Source organism: Hyaena hyaena, unplaced genomic scaffold (assembly GCF_003009895.1).
Source record: "Hyaena hyaena isolate Hyena2069 unplaced genomic scaffold, ASM300989v1 scaffold_1008, whole genome shotgun sequence".
NCBI lineage: Eukaryota > Metazoa > Chordata > Mammalia > Carnivora > Hyaenidae > Hyaena > Hyaena hyaena.
In genome coordinates, this window is record NW_024081641.1 from 250,691 (window position 1) to 268,258 (window position 17,568).

The 17,568-nt window shown below is 33.9% G+C and overlaps 1 protein-coding gene across 2 annotated transcripts in view; it reads left to right on the forward strand.

The window, feature by feature from the left end:
- Positions 1-17,568, forward strand: part of VTA1 (vesicle trafficking 1) — a 63,255-nt gene that overhangs the window by 30,987 nt on the left and 14,700 nt on the right. For both annotated transcript variants that reach the window (XM_039221762.1, XM_039221763.1), the window contains one exon: positions 11,307-11,415. In XM_039221762.1, the coding sequence (XP_039077693.1) occupies positions 11,307-11,415 (109 nt within the window). The remainder of the gene's footprint in view (positions 1-11,306; positions 11,416-17,568) is intronic.

The window sequence follows — 17,568 nt, forward strand, 5'->3', positions numbered from 1 at the left end:
TGTTATATAAACTTCTAGCGTTTCTGTAGCTACATGGAAATCAGTGTCCCAGTTTTAGCACCAGAGTATGTATTAAGATGTTTAATTCTGTATTTTAAAGCAAAAGATGTTCAAAACATAAATATTTTATTTTCCTTCTATAGCATCTTGTGCAGTCTCTTCATGGCCAGTATTATTGATAGATTTCGATGGTATTTTAGATTTGTTTCATTTCTTGCAGTGTTGAGGAGTAGACATTTGCTCTTTTTCCTTCATAGTCTTTGGTTTAGGTTTAATACTGCAGTTTAGGAAGAAAATAAAAATCCCAGGTAAAAGTAATAATACTATTCTTACCTATGGAATTTCTGCTAATTTTGGGGGGAATCAAATGAATGTGGCATGTTGCCCTCACAGAGCTTGTGTTCTGACTTGAAAAGAGAAGCAAAAGAACTAATTATGAGGCTGTATGGTGTAGTGATGATAAAGTACAGGGAAGAGATTCTATTCCCACCACTTCCCCAACACTGTGCCTACACAATTTAGATTAACCTTATTTCATCTTTTATAACTCTGAATTACAGTGAGAACACCAAGGGTCAGAAAATATAATTACCTTGTCCCCAGATGCTGTGGCCCAGAACAGAGAGTATTCTCAAAGTCTGATAAATATCCAGCTTTTTTTCTTTTTTTACTTTGTTCTTTCCATTCTGTTGCAGACTGATAGTTTCGTAAACTACAAATAATAATTAAATAAATAGCTAGAAGAGCGAAACTTAAAGACGTTTAAGGGGCTCCTGATTTTGGCTCAGGTCAGGATCCCAGGATCGTGGGCTTGATCTTGGTGTTGTGATCCACACTGAGCCGAGCATGGTGCCTGCTTGAGATTCTTTTTCTCCCTCCCTCTGCCTCCTTCCCTGCTTACAAGCTCTCTCTCTAAAATAAAAATTAAAAACAAAATTTTTTTTAAAGACATATAAAGTACAAGCCTAATTTGTTACAAGTTTCCTAAATATTCTCAGTTTCTGTACTATCTTGTCACAAACTGGTAAGCAGTTTGCACACCAGTACTGGGTATCTTTTGATGGGCACTGATCTAGAGCCCTCTCTGGGAGTCCCCGGGGAGTCCTGTTTATATCTGAATCTGACTCTCCTTGCTCAGAAAACAGAGCTTGGCCACATTACTGCAGTTGTATATATGAATAGCAGGCTGGGAAGGAGGTAATCTATCTAAAGTATCCATTTGCACTGGAAGGTTCTAAATTAAGCAACATCTTATTGTTAACCTAGAAAACCATGGTAGAACAGTACCTACACCATACCTTAGGTTTTTATACTTTTACTGTATCTATACTGAAGGTCTCAGCAATTATAATAACAAACAAAAATATGAGAGTAGTATCTCTCTTACTAGACTAGGAATTCTACATATTTTCTGTTTGTTTCTATATAGTAATTGCAAAGAAGTGTCATACACCTAATACTCGATTAATTGTGAATGAATGGAGTATGTTTGCATGTAGTGTTAGTATAATGTGACTAAGAATGCTACAAGCATTGGCTTCAAAATTCCACATGCCACTTCATGGTGTTACTTTGGCAAGTTATTTGACTTCGGTAAGCCTGTTCCAATGTCTGTAAGGGAAAGAAAATTGTAATAGCTATTCTTCAAGTTTTTCTAGACTTAAATGAAAAACTGTGCGTAAAGCTTTTAGCAAAGTACCTGGCATATAGTAAATGCTTAAAAAACATTAGTTTTTTCACTTCTAGATGGGTAATGTTGTACTGTACTGTATTTAGAAACATCAGCAAATACATGAAAATTTTAATGGAAACTGTCCTAAATCGCTCAGTTTTATATATTTACTTAAGAAAAATTTACTTAGAAATTAATAGTTTAATATATTATAAATTATAATATATTATACTACTATGTTTGGAGATCCAACATGTGCAGTTGGAGTCCCAAGAAAGAGAGTAGAAAGAAAATATAGAAGAAAAATACTTAAAGAAATAAATGACCATGGGTTTTCTAAAATGAATCCAACAAGGTCAGTGAACCCTAAGTAAAATAGATGCAAAGAAAACCATTCCTGAGAACATTATAGCCAAACCAGTGAAGTTCAGCGATGGGAAAGAAAGTCTTGAGAGAGCAGTCATGGGAAACTATGTTATATACAAGGTAACAGTGCTTTGAAAGATAGTTGACTTCTCATTTTTTAAAAAAAGTAGTGACAAAAAGACAGTGAAATTGACATATTTAAAGTACTGAAAGAAAAAAAGGAAGACAGAGGAAGAAAAAAACCCTATCAATTTATTCTTTGTAGGTCAAAGCTATCCTTCAAAACATGAAGGTAAAATAAAGGACATTTTCAGGCAGATTAGCTCAGTGCTAGCAAATCTGCTTTGAAGACCTAAAGAACAGCAGAAAGGAAGTTTTTTAGGCTGAAGGAAAACAACACCAGATGGCAACTTGGATTTACAGGAAAGAATGAAGTACACTAGACATAGTATACCTAAGTAAATATATCTAAAAAACTATATATTTTCTCTCTTCCTTCATTTCTTTAAAAGATATATGCTTGTTTAAGTAAAAATTATTATACCTATATATATTTGGTAAACCCAAAAGAAGGCAGATAAAGGGAAGAGAGGAAAATAAAAACAGATGGGACTAATATAAAACAATTTAGCAGATTTTAGGTCTAAATACAACTATATCAGTACATACTGTAAATGTACATACTTTTAGATTAACATTCTAAAAGTAAAGATTGTCAGACTATATAAAAAAGCAAGCTATAATTTTTTGCTGTTTACAAGAGATACTTTTTAAGTACAGAAACATATTTTGAAAATGAAAGCACAGAAAAAATATTGAATGCAAATATTAAACAAAATTCCAAGTGAAATATTAATATTAGACAAAGCAAACTTCTAAGAAGATGTGTTAGTAGAGGTAAAATGGGACATTTTATAACAATAAAGGTTCAGTTCATCAATAAGTTATTATAGATGTGTGCATAATAAGTTTTAAGCTATATAAAACAAAAATTGACAGAAATAAAAATATAGAAAAATTCATAATCAGTTTCAGATATTAACACCCCTAGTCATCATTACTATGAGTAGTTTAAAAACAGTAAAATTAATAAAGACTGGCCAAATATTGGTTAGAATGTAGAAAAACAAGAGCTGCGTACATTGCTTGGTGAAAATGATAAATGTTATAACCACTTTGGGAAAAGATTTGGCAGATCTTTATGAAGTTAAATATACACCTACCCTGTTGCCCAGCAATTCCTCCTTGGTATGTATCCAAGAGAAATGAAAACTTATGTCCAGAAAAAGACTTGTTCAAGACAGCTCATAGGAACTTTATTCATAATAGCCCAAACCTGGAAACATCCCAGATGTCTACCAACCTATGAATCGATAAATGAATTGTGCTGTTACTGAGATGTAAAATGGCACCACCGAAATACCCTGCAACACAGATGAATCTTAAAGAGATTATGCTGAGCAGAATAAGACTTGAAAGAACACAAACTGATTCCTTTCATATAAAGTAGTACAATATACAAATTTATTATAGTGGAAAAGTTATGAATTGTGTCTCTATGAGTGGCAAGGGAAAAAGACATTGAGGAAACTTCTGGGGAACTAGAAGTATTCTATTTGATAGGAGTATGTTTTATATAGGTATATCTGTTTGTCAAAACTCCTTATATACAAGATTTATGCATCTTAAGGTATATCACTATTAGAGCAAAAAATAGTTAAATATTGAACTGTGGTTTGTAAGTTTGGTTTTAATGGTATTGGGTTGGCGTTTCTAAAATTGCTTACTCTGTAATCCTAGGATTGAGCAAATGAGTAGAAATATATTGGGAGAGCCAGTTTTCTCACTTGTGGGGAAAGAAGTTACAATAGGATGGGAGAAGACTAGATTGTATTATGGTGTTGGATTAGAGTTGGAAATGTCCATACTATATGGCTTTTTAAATATGTTACATAAATAGAGCAAAATAGATACATGTAGTATAGTAATTGGGTAGTAATATAGGTAGTATATATAGTATAAATGTGTGTACAATCTATGTATCTGTGTACATACATATAACATACGTACATAGATGTGTGGATACATGCATATAAAATATAGTTCTTATATCTCTGTACTGCCGGGACCTAGAAGCAATGAATCACTAATAGCAAGAGAGCACCCCACTGTCTGATTTGGGGTTCTAAGTACTGTTCATCTATAAAAGGAACCAGGACTCTTAGAGAAAGGCTGCATCTAGGACTGGGTCAGGGAAGACACTAGATGACGCTGACCCTTCATCTTGTGCTAGAAAGTACAATATTTGATGATAATTATGTATGATCTTGGGGGCGTGTCAAAAGGATCCAGAAACCAACTGGAAAGGGTTTCCACTGTCTACGTCAGGGACAATTTTGAGAATCAAAATGAGAATGATATTAATGATGACTCAATGAATAAAATAAGAATTGGTCGGTCTGTACTGAAACATACAATGAAATACATGAATGAATGAATGAATGAATGAATGAATGAATGATGGAAAAACAGAGAAAGCCTGTACAGTAGAATTCTAAAATAGAAATAATAATGAAGGTAGAACTAATGGGATTTAAAAACAATGGGTGAGAGGTTGATGAAGAGGGAGGTATTTATATTAGTTTCTAAATGCCTCCCCTCAAATACTGTATTAATTTTAAAAGGGAAAAATAGTCTCAATGGAGAAACCTGTCTGACATCACTTTAACCAAGTCATCGAACCTAATGCAACCAGTATTGGGACCAACCAATACCATATGCCTTCTAATAAGATGAAGCAAGAAAGACAAACATCACTTAATTGCTATTCCTGCTAAAAATGTATAACCTGAACCTAATCGTGAGGAGATACCAGACAAGTCCTAATAAATAGATGCTTTACAACTTAGGCTGGTATTTATTTTTAATGTCAGGGTTGCAAAGGCTGGCTGTTCCAAATTAAAGACTAAAAAGACATGGCAACTAAATGATGTAAGCTTCTTAAATTATATACACCCAGAAGAAGAATAACTACTGGGGTATTACTGATAAAATTGACAGAATTTGTTGGGCCTGTGCATCAGAGAATGTAAGTGTTAACTGCCCTAATAACCATCGTGTATGACATTGTCCTTGATCTTAGAAAATGCACAATGGAAGGGTAAGGGGCACAGTGACTTCTGACTTACTCCTAAATGGTACAGGAAAAAATGCGTTTATATAAACACACAATCTGCATATTAATATATGTATAATATTAATATATTAATGAATTGATAAAATGTAAACAGTTGGGGAATCTACATGAGAGGTATATGAGAGAGTATTTGTAAAACTTTTTTATAAGTTCATGAAATCGTATAACTTCTTTCACAAAACTACGTCTGTGTCTCTATATATATATGTATATTTTAAGATAATTTTGCTTCTTTCTTACCCCAGTGGATTAAGTATTAAACAGCTAATAATCATATGTTCTTTAAAAATCTTTTGGCTAATTTGAATGTACATTCCAAATATTATAAAACTAGAGTAGTTAAATTTAAGTATTTACATATTATAGTTTTATATATTTATATAAGTATGTGTAAATGTAAATATGTATTATAGGTATGATTTTTTTGGTACAGCTTTGTTAAAATTCTAGTTGCTTTGAAAAATATATAAAATGTATAAAAACGTTGAATAAATCCCCATTAGTAATACAGGTAATTTGTGTACATGTAATTTGTGATTATAAATACTTCAATATTTGAGTCATTGGGTATTAAATTTGTTGAATGTGTGTTTTTCAAGCATTTCTCATTGTATTTTATCCAGTGTTCCTGGGAATTTAATAGAGCTCTTGTTTCTATACTATATTTGGGAGGATTGAGGGACTAAATATAAATGTATTATCTGTGGTATTGCCACCAAGTTAGAGATCATTCCTTTCTTTTGTATCATTAACTGCTTTGAAATGTTATGAAGGCTATGGATTCTCTCCCTTGCATTTGTGCATCACATTTTTGCATACAATTCTGGGAGTTTCACAGATGCCCTCTACCCTAACCACTGACCCTTCTTTGCAAGCCCAAGTCAAACTGCATACTCTAGTGTAATATTCACATTTATTCATTAGTGAAAAATGTTTTCCAGTTTAGTGTTTTTCGTAGTATGGCTCCAAGACAGCCCCCTTCAGAATCATTTGGGGTATTTGATTCTAAAAAACATTTAGTTTAGAATCTACTGTCCTTTCATTCATCAAATATTTAGTAAGCTCTACTGTATATCAAACATGGTTCTAGGCACAAATAATGCAGCAGTGAATAAAATCCCTGTCCTCCTAGGAATCACATTTCTCTGGTGGAGACAGACAATGAAAAAAATAATAAATAAAATACATAGTATGTCAGATGACAAGTGCCATGGAGAAACTCAAAGTAGAGATAGGAAGGTCTATTATAGAAGGTGGTTGGGATGGCCTCATGTTTAGCAACATTTATCAATGCCTTGAAGAAGATAAAGGGAATGAAATACAGAGATGTTCCAGAACAGGCAAGAGAAAGTGCAACCCTTTTGAAATAGTAAAGGGGGTCTGTTCAAATTCAGGTAGTAGCAGTGAAGACTGGCTGACTCTGGAGTGAGAGAGATTAATAGGAAGTGAGGGTAGGGAAGGAGGAATTCAATGAGGATTGATAGGATTTAAGTGCTATTTTTTAAGTATTTCTTTTACTCTAATGGGCAAGGGCAGAAGTATGGAGACCCATTAGTTCATTGTCAAATAAAGTGAGAAGTGATAGTGGCTCAGACCAGAATTTGCAGTAGTGGACCCTGAGAAGTGGCTGGACTCTGGATCTATTTTGAATGGAGAGCTAACAGACTATAAAAGATTCATTGGTAGGTTGTAAGATAAATAGAAGTGACTCCAGTGTTTTGGGCTTGAACAACTATGGGAATGGAGTTGCCATTTTCTAACATATGGAGGAACAAATTTAGTAGGAAAAGATCAGAAGTTGGTGTTGAACTTTGAATGTTTTCAACTATCAGCCATACAAGTGAAATGTTGAGGTGATTCAAGCCTGGAAGTTCACAAGAGAGAACTGAGCAGAAGGTATGAATTTGGGAGTTGGCCCCATAAGGTGATACTTAAAGCCATTAGAGTGGATGAGATCCTTCAGGTAAATTGTAGGAAGAGAAGGTAAGTCCAGGATCACCCTGCCGGGCAAAGAAAACCAGACAACTTTGATAACCAGGAAACCAAGTGAAAGGAAGTTGCAAGGAGGAGGAAGTGCTCAACTTTTCACTCTGATAGAGTCAAGTAAAATGACTTCTAAGCTCTGGACTTTGCAAGAGAAAAAGTAATCTGTAACGGAAACAAAAGCAAGAACTTGACTGGGTGGGTTCAAGACCAAAATCCAAGAGGAAGAATTGGAGCATTCTTTTTCAAAGTGGCTTTTTGGTATGCTAACAGAGAATGATTTTTGTCAGCTTTTCCATAGTTCTGCTAAGAGTTTTTGTTATTATTATTATATCTTCATGTGGTTCTTCCATGCACCAGGTTTGAGAACCCCTGCTGTAGCCTCTGCTTGGTGTTTGCTAACCATTCTTCAGTGTAGCAAGTGCACATGATTTAAAAATTAAATGAGAATTCTACTTACCACTGCTGACTCTAGTGGCCCAAATTTGCAGTTGTCAGTGATTCTCATCAATTCCGTAACAAAACAGGAACTTAAAGGCCAAGGACAAAAGTAAAAGTTCTTTTTGTAATTCCTGTTTCCCAGAAAGGATGTCTAAGTAGCCAAAAGGAGTTAAAAGATCTCAAAAATATTGGCATCTTAAAAATTTCCTCTTAAAAATTGTTTTATATCTAGCATCCTCTATTTTAAAGAAAATTAAAAAGCAAATTCGTTTTGAGTTAACAACTGCCAAAATTTTCTGTGAAGTATTACATATTACAAGCTCCAGTTTGCAGGGGTGTCTTGAAAATAGTACAAAGTAAAAAACAAAATGTATGGATTTATCTGCTCTGGGGAAATTTTTTTGAATGTATTTACTAAAATGAAACCATTTTAGGTTAGCATAACGTTTTTAAACTTCACATCCTAATGAAGGAACCCAATGTGGTTTAAACATCTTTACAGTATTTGTGCTATGATATTAGGAATGGAGGAGCCTCCTGAAGTTAACACAATACAACTTAACCCAACTCAGTCTTTAGCATTAAATTATTTCAGGCCAAGAATAAGCTGCCCTAGTTTTAAAGCTAAAGAAGAAGTCAGATTAAACTTTCTTAAGCAGTTTATTCATTTTCTCTCAAAGGGGCCCTCTTTATATATACCAAAGTATAACCTATATTTAATATGCATTAAGTAGCTGACTAAACTTTTAAAGCCAGTTTTCCCTTATTTCATATAGTCCCATCCAAGTGGAAAATGGCAGTATTCTAATTGTAGCTTAGGGCAGCCCAGAATTGAGTGGTTGGCTTCAGTGCAAAATAGTGTGACCTGGGTAAGTCATTGACTTTTGTACTGCCATTTCCTCATATTTATAACAATGGGATTGCAGAATCCTAAGAGAGAAAGGTGAAGAAAATATAACAGACTTCAGGTAATTCCGGTGCCACATTTAGTAATGGAAATTATTGCCCAGCTTTCCCCTTTGGATTCCAAAGTTCTGACCTACCTTTGTTCATCCCCAGCACTTAGCATAGTGCTTGACTTGAATAAATGATAAATTATCTATTGACTTGTAGGTAGTCAGGGATGTTGATAAGGGAGTAAACATTTGAACTGAGCCTAAGGAGTCTTTTGTCAGAAGAGGAAACCATGTTCCATAGGGAAACTAGCATGAGAAGACTGTAGCTGAGACAATCTTATCTGGACTGTGGGGGAAATAGTAGGAAGTAGACTGAAGCAATATCCACAATGTGGAAGGCCTTGAATGCCAGGTTAAACAGTATTTACATTGATCCAGTCTTTTAATGTCTCAGAGCCTTGGAGTAAAATGTGACCTGTCTAAATTTCAAGGTTATTGTGAAAACCAAGTAAGAGAAAAATGTGTAAGTGTTTTACAACCTGTGAAATACTATAAAGATGTTAGTCTATGACTTTACTCTTATCTTCGATTTATCTTACCAGTCCCTAATATGTGTCTTCCATCCATGGCAAATTCACTTCTTAACCTTCATTCTCTAAACACTTCATTTATTTCTGCCTTTCTCCCCAGGATAATCTTACTACTATTTTCCATCTTTCACATCATACCCATTCTGCGAGGCCAAGCTAGAGTACTACTTACTTTATCAGTTGTCCATTATTATGGGTTTAATAAAGAAACAAGTTTAATAATTTCTACCTACTATATTTTTATAGTCATATTCATCTGTATTTTAGTTCTGTATCCATAGCAAGACGATCAGCTCTCTAAGAGCAGAAATAACCTATTGACTTTTTGTTTATCTCCCACATTGCCTGTGTGAAGGTCTTGACTAATAGGAATTATTTATGGAACCTAAAAAATGTTGAGGTTATCTGAGGTTATCTCCCAAATAGGGAGAAGTCACTGGAAATTTTAAGTAACTACCTTAGTTGGTGGCTTTCCTAGTATCTAATTATATGGAAACATAATTAATATTTAAAATTCTGTATGAATCCACATTAATTGAGCCCACCCATTTACAGTATCTGCCAGGACATGGTGCGGATGTTTATTTGGAGATGAGGGTAGAGGGTTAGTAAGTAGCCAAAGATGAGAGGGAAAGCAGGAGAACAGAGTGTCACAAAAACCAGGAATGGAAAATGTTTCACAAAGTTTAGAATGGTTTCATGCACTGCTGAGAGATTTGATAAGATGATGCCTAAAAGCGTCTGTTGGATTTGCCAGTGTGGAGAGTGCTGTTGGTGACACTGGCTGAGAGCATTCCTTAAGGGAACTAACGACTTAAGTGAGGTGGAGGCTGGAATATGTGGGCTCATTGCCATTAAAGTCATGGGATATTCACATTCTCTGACCTTTTTGTGATGAAAATGAGAACCAAAAAGAAAAGAAACTTTTTTGTCTCTAGAGTAATTGTGAAGAAGTGAAAACTTTAAATGTGGATGCTTCTTTTGAAAAGCTTCTTTGTGAAGCAGAATAAATTATAATCATACCTGGAAGAAAATGGAAATCAGTGTACAAAAGGCTTTTTAGTAGAATATAAGTATGGTACAAATTCAGTACTCTGGGGGTTGCTTTTTTTAGGGTGTATATACTTATCTGTAACAGTATCTAGATCATAAAAAATAAGTATCTGTGCTGTGTGCTATATTTGTACCTATTGGTGACTTAGTGGATCTTTGCAAGAGGCAAATTCTAGTTGTTTCCAGCATAATGAAACTGCATGCGTTCTCTCAAACTCTAATGTACATACAGGTTGCCTGGAGATCTTGTTATAATGCAGATTCTAATTCGGTAGGTCTGGGGGATGCTTAAAGAGTCTGCATTTCTAACAGGCTCCAGCCCATGAGTATCATAAAGGTCAGTTACAATATAAACTAAAAATGACTAACCCATCCAAAATTCCAAAAGATTTTACATTTATAAATTTTTGTCTTAATTTTGTAGTGTGTAAGCATAAATTTTAAGGCAGGAAAGAAGAGGAGGCAACTGGCAGGTTCTTTACTGATATTTTCAGTTCTTATAACAACCTCATGAGGTGTCCCTTTTTGGAATTAAGGTTAACACATTAATTAATGTGTTAACACATTAACACATTTGGAGCTGGTCAAAGGGTTAAAAGGTCAGATTTGCCTGTCTGTCTGTCTAGTGTCTGTTTCTTTTAACAACTGCATCATCTTAGTTTTCCTTTTGTTTTCATAAGTGTGTTTCATAGATTTGTACAGACCAATTTTTCTTCTTTGGTGGAAATAGTTGACTCTGTTGTTACTGTCTTTTACAGTTTAATTTTAGAATTCCATTTAGCCTAGTTCCCCCAGTTCTCTCTATTAGAGTTACAAGTTTTGCTGGAAGGACACCGCCACATTTTCATTGCACGCCTTTTCTAAAATACAAAATCATAAAAGGTAACTAGTCATGTGTTTTGAGGAAGATAGCTTTTTATGGTCTATTGAGTGCTAGACAGTTAGTAGAATCCAGTGGGGAAAAGGGGATGCTTTGCCATATTCCTTCAGAGATACAACATGCAAAAATGGATTTTATCTCAGAAATACCATATAGGTTATCACAAATGTATATTTTTATTTGACGTCTTTACTGCAGTCTAATATTAATATAAAAATATTCCCTTTAGAATGTGAAACACAGAAAGTATGCAAGGTGGAAGGCAACATATATCCATAACTGTTTAAAGAATGGAGAAACTCCTCAAGCAGGGCCTGTTGGAATTGAAGAAGATAATGGTATGTATGTATTTATGTAAGCAAAATGATTTAGCAGAATCATAATTGTTCAGAATATTATTACTCAGAGTTTTTTGGAAGAAACTATACACTTTTGTTTGTCCCATCAGGTCTAAAATCTGTGAAAATTTAAGTGTGAAATCATAAATTTAGGGAAAGTGAGAGTAATCTAAGAAAAAAGAGAAATGTACTTACTCCCAAACATAGTTACTACTGTATGGAATATAGCCTATAAAGAAGCCACATGATTCTTACAAAAATAGTATTCTAGGAAAAGGCTCAACTGAAGGGAATTCTGTTAAGATTAAACGCTAGGTTCTCCTGTCCGTTTTAATTCAGTATCTGCAAAATGGTATTACTTCTAACTGGTCATTATTAACCTATACTCCAGCAATAAAAAATTACATATTTCATATTTCTAGCGATTTATTAAACTTTTTCTCTTTCAGCAAACCATAAGATACAGTTAACCTCAGCACTTTTTAGCCTTGGTAAATATTTGTTGTTAAGACCTGTAGTATGAGAGATATAAAAATAAGTCCATACATTATTAATCCAAAACGTAATCTTAGTGTCCTAATCTAGTGTTAATGTTGTAACTTTAACAGTATCTTCTCAGAAATGTCTTATGGCTCTACAAAAGGATGCAATTTTACAAATACACATTTTTTGAAGAATTTGAAAATAAATTGGATATACATTCTTTTACTTCTAAATATTTCAAATATTAAATTTGATCAGTTGATTCAGTAATCTCCTTTGTGGGTTTTTGTCTCTCGTCCAAGATCCAGTCTAAGATCAACCCGTTACATCTACTTTTCATGTCTCATTAGTTCCTTTAACCTAGAATTGTTCTTCAGCCTTTCTAGTTGTTTCTTAGCCCGACGTCTTTGAAGAGCACAGGCTAGTTAGTTATGGACTGTCCCTCAGGTTGGGTTTGCCTAATGTTGCCTCATGATTATATTACCATTATGCATTTTTAGCAGAAATACCTAGAATGAAATTGTGTTCCTTACCTCACACTGGAAGTGAAATAATGGTGATATTAATTGATCACTCAGATAATGTGGTATCCCTTTGTATTAATAAGTTGTTTGTGGGAGATACTTTGAGACTGTGTAAATACCCTATTTTTAATGAAACATTACCCCACCATCTTTAGCATCTACTGATGATTTTCTAACACCATTATTCCTTCTATGTTAATAAGTTGGCATTATACTGTAAGAGTGTTCTGTCTCCTTCATCTGTATATTTACTCATTTAATTATTTATGTCAGTATGGGCTCATGAATTTATAGTCAGTGATTGTAATCCATTAGTATCATTCCTTTTGATGATGGTCAAAAGTGTCGTAGATTCATACAATGGGGTTTTTTCAATCTGGCCTCTGTGTACTTTTTGTGTGTTTCTATCATTGGTGATTTGCACTTCCTTGCTTTCTGACACATCAGAATGCTCCAAGTGCATCTAGTTCTTTTTTTGACCCAGCACTAGAATCAGCCTTTTCTTTAAAGAGCTCTTGGCCCTTTTTACTGGAGAATGATATTTAGAAGCCAAGACCTGGGCACCTGGGCATGTGGGCACTGGGTGTTTGCATTGCTGCTGGTATATCATTGCTTCTAGGCCTCCTAGAACACAGAGCAAGGGAGACACACACACACACACACACACACACACACACACAATATTTTTTTCATTCTTCAACAGTAAGTATCCCAGCTTTCATTAGCTTCAATTTAGTCATTCATTTACTCATGTCTGGAAAACAAATTTTGGTAATCTGACTAATTACAAATTGAAGTTTACCTGTTTACTTAGAGTAATTCAGTGACTCGGTGGCTTTTGACACACATCCCCCTAAATAAAGAACATTTCTATTACCCCTCAGAATTACCTCATACCCTTTCCCAGTCCATTCCTACCTTGAGAAGCAACTGGTTTAGTTGTTTGTGTAATCAAAATGTGGTTTTACCTGACCTAGACCATTGTGTAGACAGAGTCATACACTATTCTTTTGCACTCAGCTTCTCTCTCTCAGCATCACATCTGGGAGATTCATCTGTGTCTTGTGTATGAGTAATCCATTCTTTTTTATGGCTGAGTAGTTCATTTTGTGGATACCAATAATTTATCAGTTCATCTGCTAACGATTTTTATATCTGTTTCTAGTTTGAGGTTGTGAAAAATTAAGCTTCTTGACATTTAAATACACGTGGTTCTTGACATACTTCACATTGTACATGAACACATGGCATGTGTCGCATTGCTCTGGGCCAGTAGCAAGAGCAGAATTGCTAGGTTATATATGGTTAATTTTTAAGGAATTCCCAAGCCATTTTCTAAGGCCGTTGTACTGTTTACACTTCATCAGCCATGTATTAGAGTTTCTGTCGTTCTGTGTCATTGCTAACTAACACTTGGTATTATTAGTATTTTTAAATTTAGCCATTCTGACCCATGTATAGTGGTTTTTCATTGTGATTTAATTTGCATTTTCCCAATGACTAAATGATATTGAACTCTGTTAAATGTGTTTATTAGCTTTTTCTATATTTTTTTGATGAAGTATCTATCTGAATCTTTTGCCCATTCTTTTTTGTTGTGGCAAAATATACATAACATAAAATTTACCATTTTAAGTCTTTAATTGTGCAGTTCAGTGGCATTAAATACATTCGTATTCTTCAGTTTATCATCACCGTGTATCTCCAAAACATTTTTCGTCTTCTTAAATTGAAACTCTGTACCATTAAACTGTAAGTCCCCTTTCCTCTGTGGGTCCCCAGCCCCAGGTCACCACCATTCTGTGTTCTGTCTCTGTGAATTCAACCACCCTAGGTACCTCATACATGTGGAATCATAGACTTTTGTGACTGGCTTATTTGGTTTGTTGTAATATATTCAGGGTTCATCCATGTAATAGGATGTTTGAAAATTTCATTCCAAAGGCTGAATAATACTCCATTGTGTCCACGTACACATTGTATTTACTCATCTTTTGGAGTATGTTGTGCTTTTACCATATTTTGGTTATTGTGAATAACACTGTGAACATTAGTATACTTAACCTGTTTTTAATGGATTCTCTGTCATTTTATTATTGATTTGTTTTATAAATTATGAACAGAAGTTCTTTGTGACATACATGCTTTACCAGTATCTACTCCCAGTCTGTTGCTTACCTTGTTCTTTTAACTGTCTTTTAATTACCAGGAAACTTTCATCCTGATGAAATATAATTTATAATTAAAAAAAAATGTATGGCTGTGTCTTGTGTCCTGCGAAGTCTTTATTTCTACCTCAAAAATTCTATCGTATGTATTTAATCTTGAAGGTTTATAGTTTGAGCTTTTACTTTTAGGCTTGTGAGAGACCTTAAATTTTTTTGTGTGTATGGTGTGAGGTAGGGATTTAGGATTCTTTTCCCCCTCCAGGGTATTCTGTTATTTCATCACCACTTGTTACAGGTTGTCAAAAATTCAGTTAACTTTGTGTGATTCTATTTCTAGACTCTGTTTAATTACATTGGTATATATTTTTTTATACTAATAGCACACTGCCTTCTGTCTTTTTACAGTAGATCTGGAGGTCAGATGGCATAAATCATCCAACTCTTCTCTTTATCAAAATATTATTAGCAGTTCTGTGTCCTTTGAGTTTCCACATAAATTTTAAAGTAGGTTTTTCAGTTTCTATTAAAAAAAACAGCCTGCTAGAATTAGGATTGATGCTACATTGAATTTATAGATCAATTTAGATACTTTAACAAAGCTGAGTCTTTAATTACATGAATATGATACATCTTTCCATTTATTAAGCCTGCATTAATTTCTATCAGCGGTATTTTGTATTTTTTCGGAATATAGATTTTGTAACTCTTTGGTTAATTTCCAAGAAATTTGTTTTTTCATTCCCTTGTTTACTTCTAATATGAAATACAATTGATTTTTGTATAATGATGTTGTATCACGCAACCTTGCTAAATTTACCTATTAGTTCTGGTGGTTGCTTTGTAGATTCCTTGGGAGTTTCTGCATAGGTAATTATGGTATCTGTAGGGAGAGACAGCTTTGCTTCTTTCTTTCCAGTCTTTATGTCTTTTCTTTCTTTTTCTGGTCTGTTGCAAAAGCAATGATATTTCTGTGCATGTTTTTGTTTTGTTTTGTTTATGGCCCTTTCTCATCTAAGGAATTCCCCATGCCCCAACCCTCCCCACCCCACCTTGGGAACTGAAAACTTGTCTTAAATGGAGATTAAACTTTATCAAGTGCTTTTTATGCATTTGTTGAAATTACCATATAGTTTTTCTTTTTTATTCTGTCAATATGTGTGACACTGATTGATTTTCAAATGATAAATCAATTCTGCACTCCTTGATAAACTCCATTTGGTCGTGATGGTGTAATATCCTTATAATACATGGCTGGGTTTGGTCCTCACACTAAGAATCATTGTATACGTGTTAAAGTTTATGAGGTTTTGCTATTGGAGTTATACTAGCCTCATAAAATAAGTTGACTGATTCCTTTTCCTGTTTCCTGAATGTTTTTGCATAAGATTGATATTATGTCTTACTTAAATGTTTGATAGAATTTGCCACTTTATCTAGGCTAGGCATTTTCTGTATAGAACTTTTTTTGCTATGAGCTCAGTTTCTTCAATAGATATAGAACTATTCAGGTCATTTCTTCTTGGGTAAGTTTTGGTAATTTGTGTCTGTTTCATAATGATAACCGTACAGATATTGAAAGGATAATGACATTTCCCTTAGGTTGTGTAATTCATTGGCTTTATATTTCCTTTCTGTCCTCCTTATCCTTTTAATATCTGAAGAATGTGTGTTGATAGTGCCTCTTTAATTACTAATATTTATAATATCCATTTCTCCTTTTCCTAATCTGGTTATTTTTTAGTTTTTTTTTTATTGTTTTAATAATATCTTTATTTTGTTTCCTTTATGTTTGCTCTTACATTATTTTTTCCTTCTTTGTACTTGAGGTTTAATTTTCTTTTAGTTTTTATTTTGTAGCTTTCTAAGAGAAAATGTAGACTTTTATTTCAAGTCTTTCTTCTTCATTAAAACAAGCATTTAAAGCACCAGTTTTCTTCCCTCTGGGGACTGATTTAATGGCATCTCACGTATTTTGATACCATTTAATTCAAAATGTTTATTTCCTTTGTGATGTCTTTTTTGAGAGATGGATTATTTAGAAATACAATGTTTAATTTAAAAATATTTGAGACTTTTCTTTTTGATTTCTAATTCAATTCTCTTTTGGTCAGGGAACATACTTTGCAAGATTTCAGTATATCAGAGTTTATTAAGATTTATTTCGTGGTCCAGAATATGATTTGTCTTGGTGAATATGCTACGTGTAGTTGAAAAGAATATATTCTGCATTTGTTTATTGTGGTGTCCCATGAACGGGAGTCATAGAAGCTTATTAAAATTTCAACTGTGGGGATATTACTAGTTCTATCAGCTTTTGTTTAATTTTTATTAAGTACATACACATTTATAATTGTTTAATTATTTTTAATGACTTGACTTTTTTATCATTATGGAACATCTCCTTGTATCTCTGCTAATATTCCTTGAATTGAATTCTGTTTTGTCTATTATTGAATTTAGCCACTTCAGCTTTTATCTGCTTTGTATTTATTTACATTGTCTATCTATTTTCATTCTTTTAATATAAACATATCTGAAACTTAAAGCGTATAGGATTTTGTTTGTTCGGTTTTTTTTTTTTTTTTTTTAAATTTATTTTGAGAGAGAGAGTAGGGGAGGGGCAGAGAAAGAGGGAAAGAGAGAATCCGGAGTGGACGCTACACTGATAGCGCAGAACACAACTCAGGCCTCGAACTCACAAACCATGAGATCGTGACCTGAACTGAAACCAGGATGTCGGGCACTTAAGTGACTGAGACACCCAGGGGCCCCCTTTATTTTCTTCTTTTGCTGTTGTTGTTGTTGTGTTTTTTGTCTGTCACCATCAGTGCTCAAAATAATGTTTGGTTCATTTAATTTAATGTAATTATTGCTGTAGCTGGATTTAAGCCTATTATTTTTACCATTTATTCTCTGTTACCATTAGTCCCATCTGTTTTTGTCCCTCTTACAGTTTCTTTTCTCTGGTGAGTTTTCTT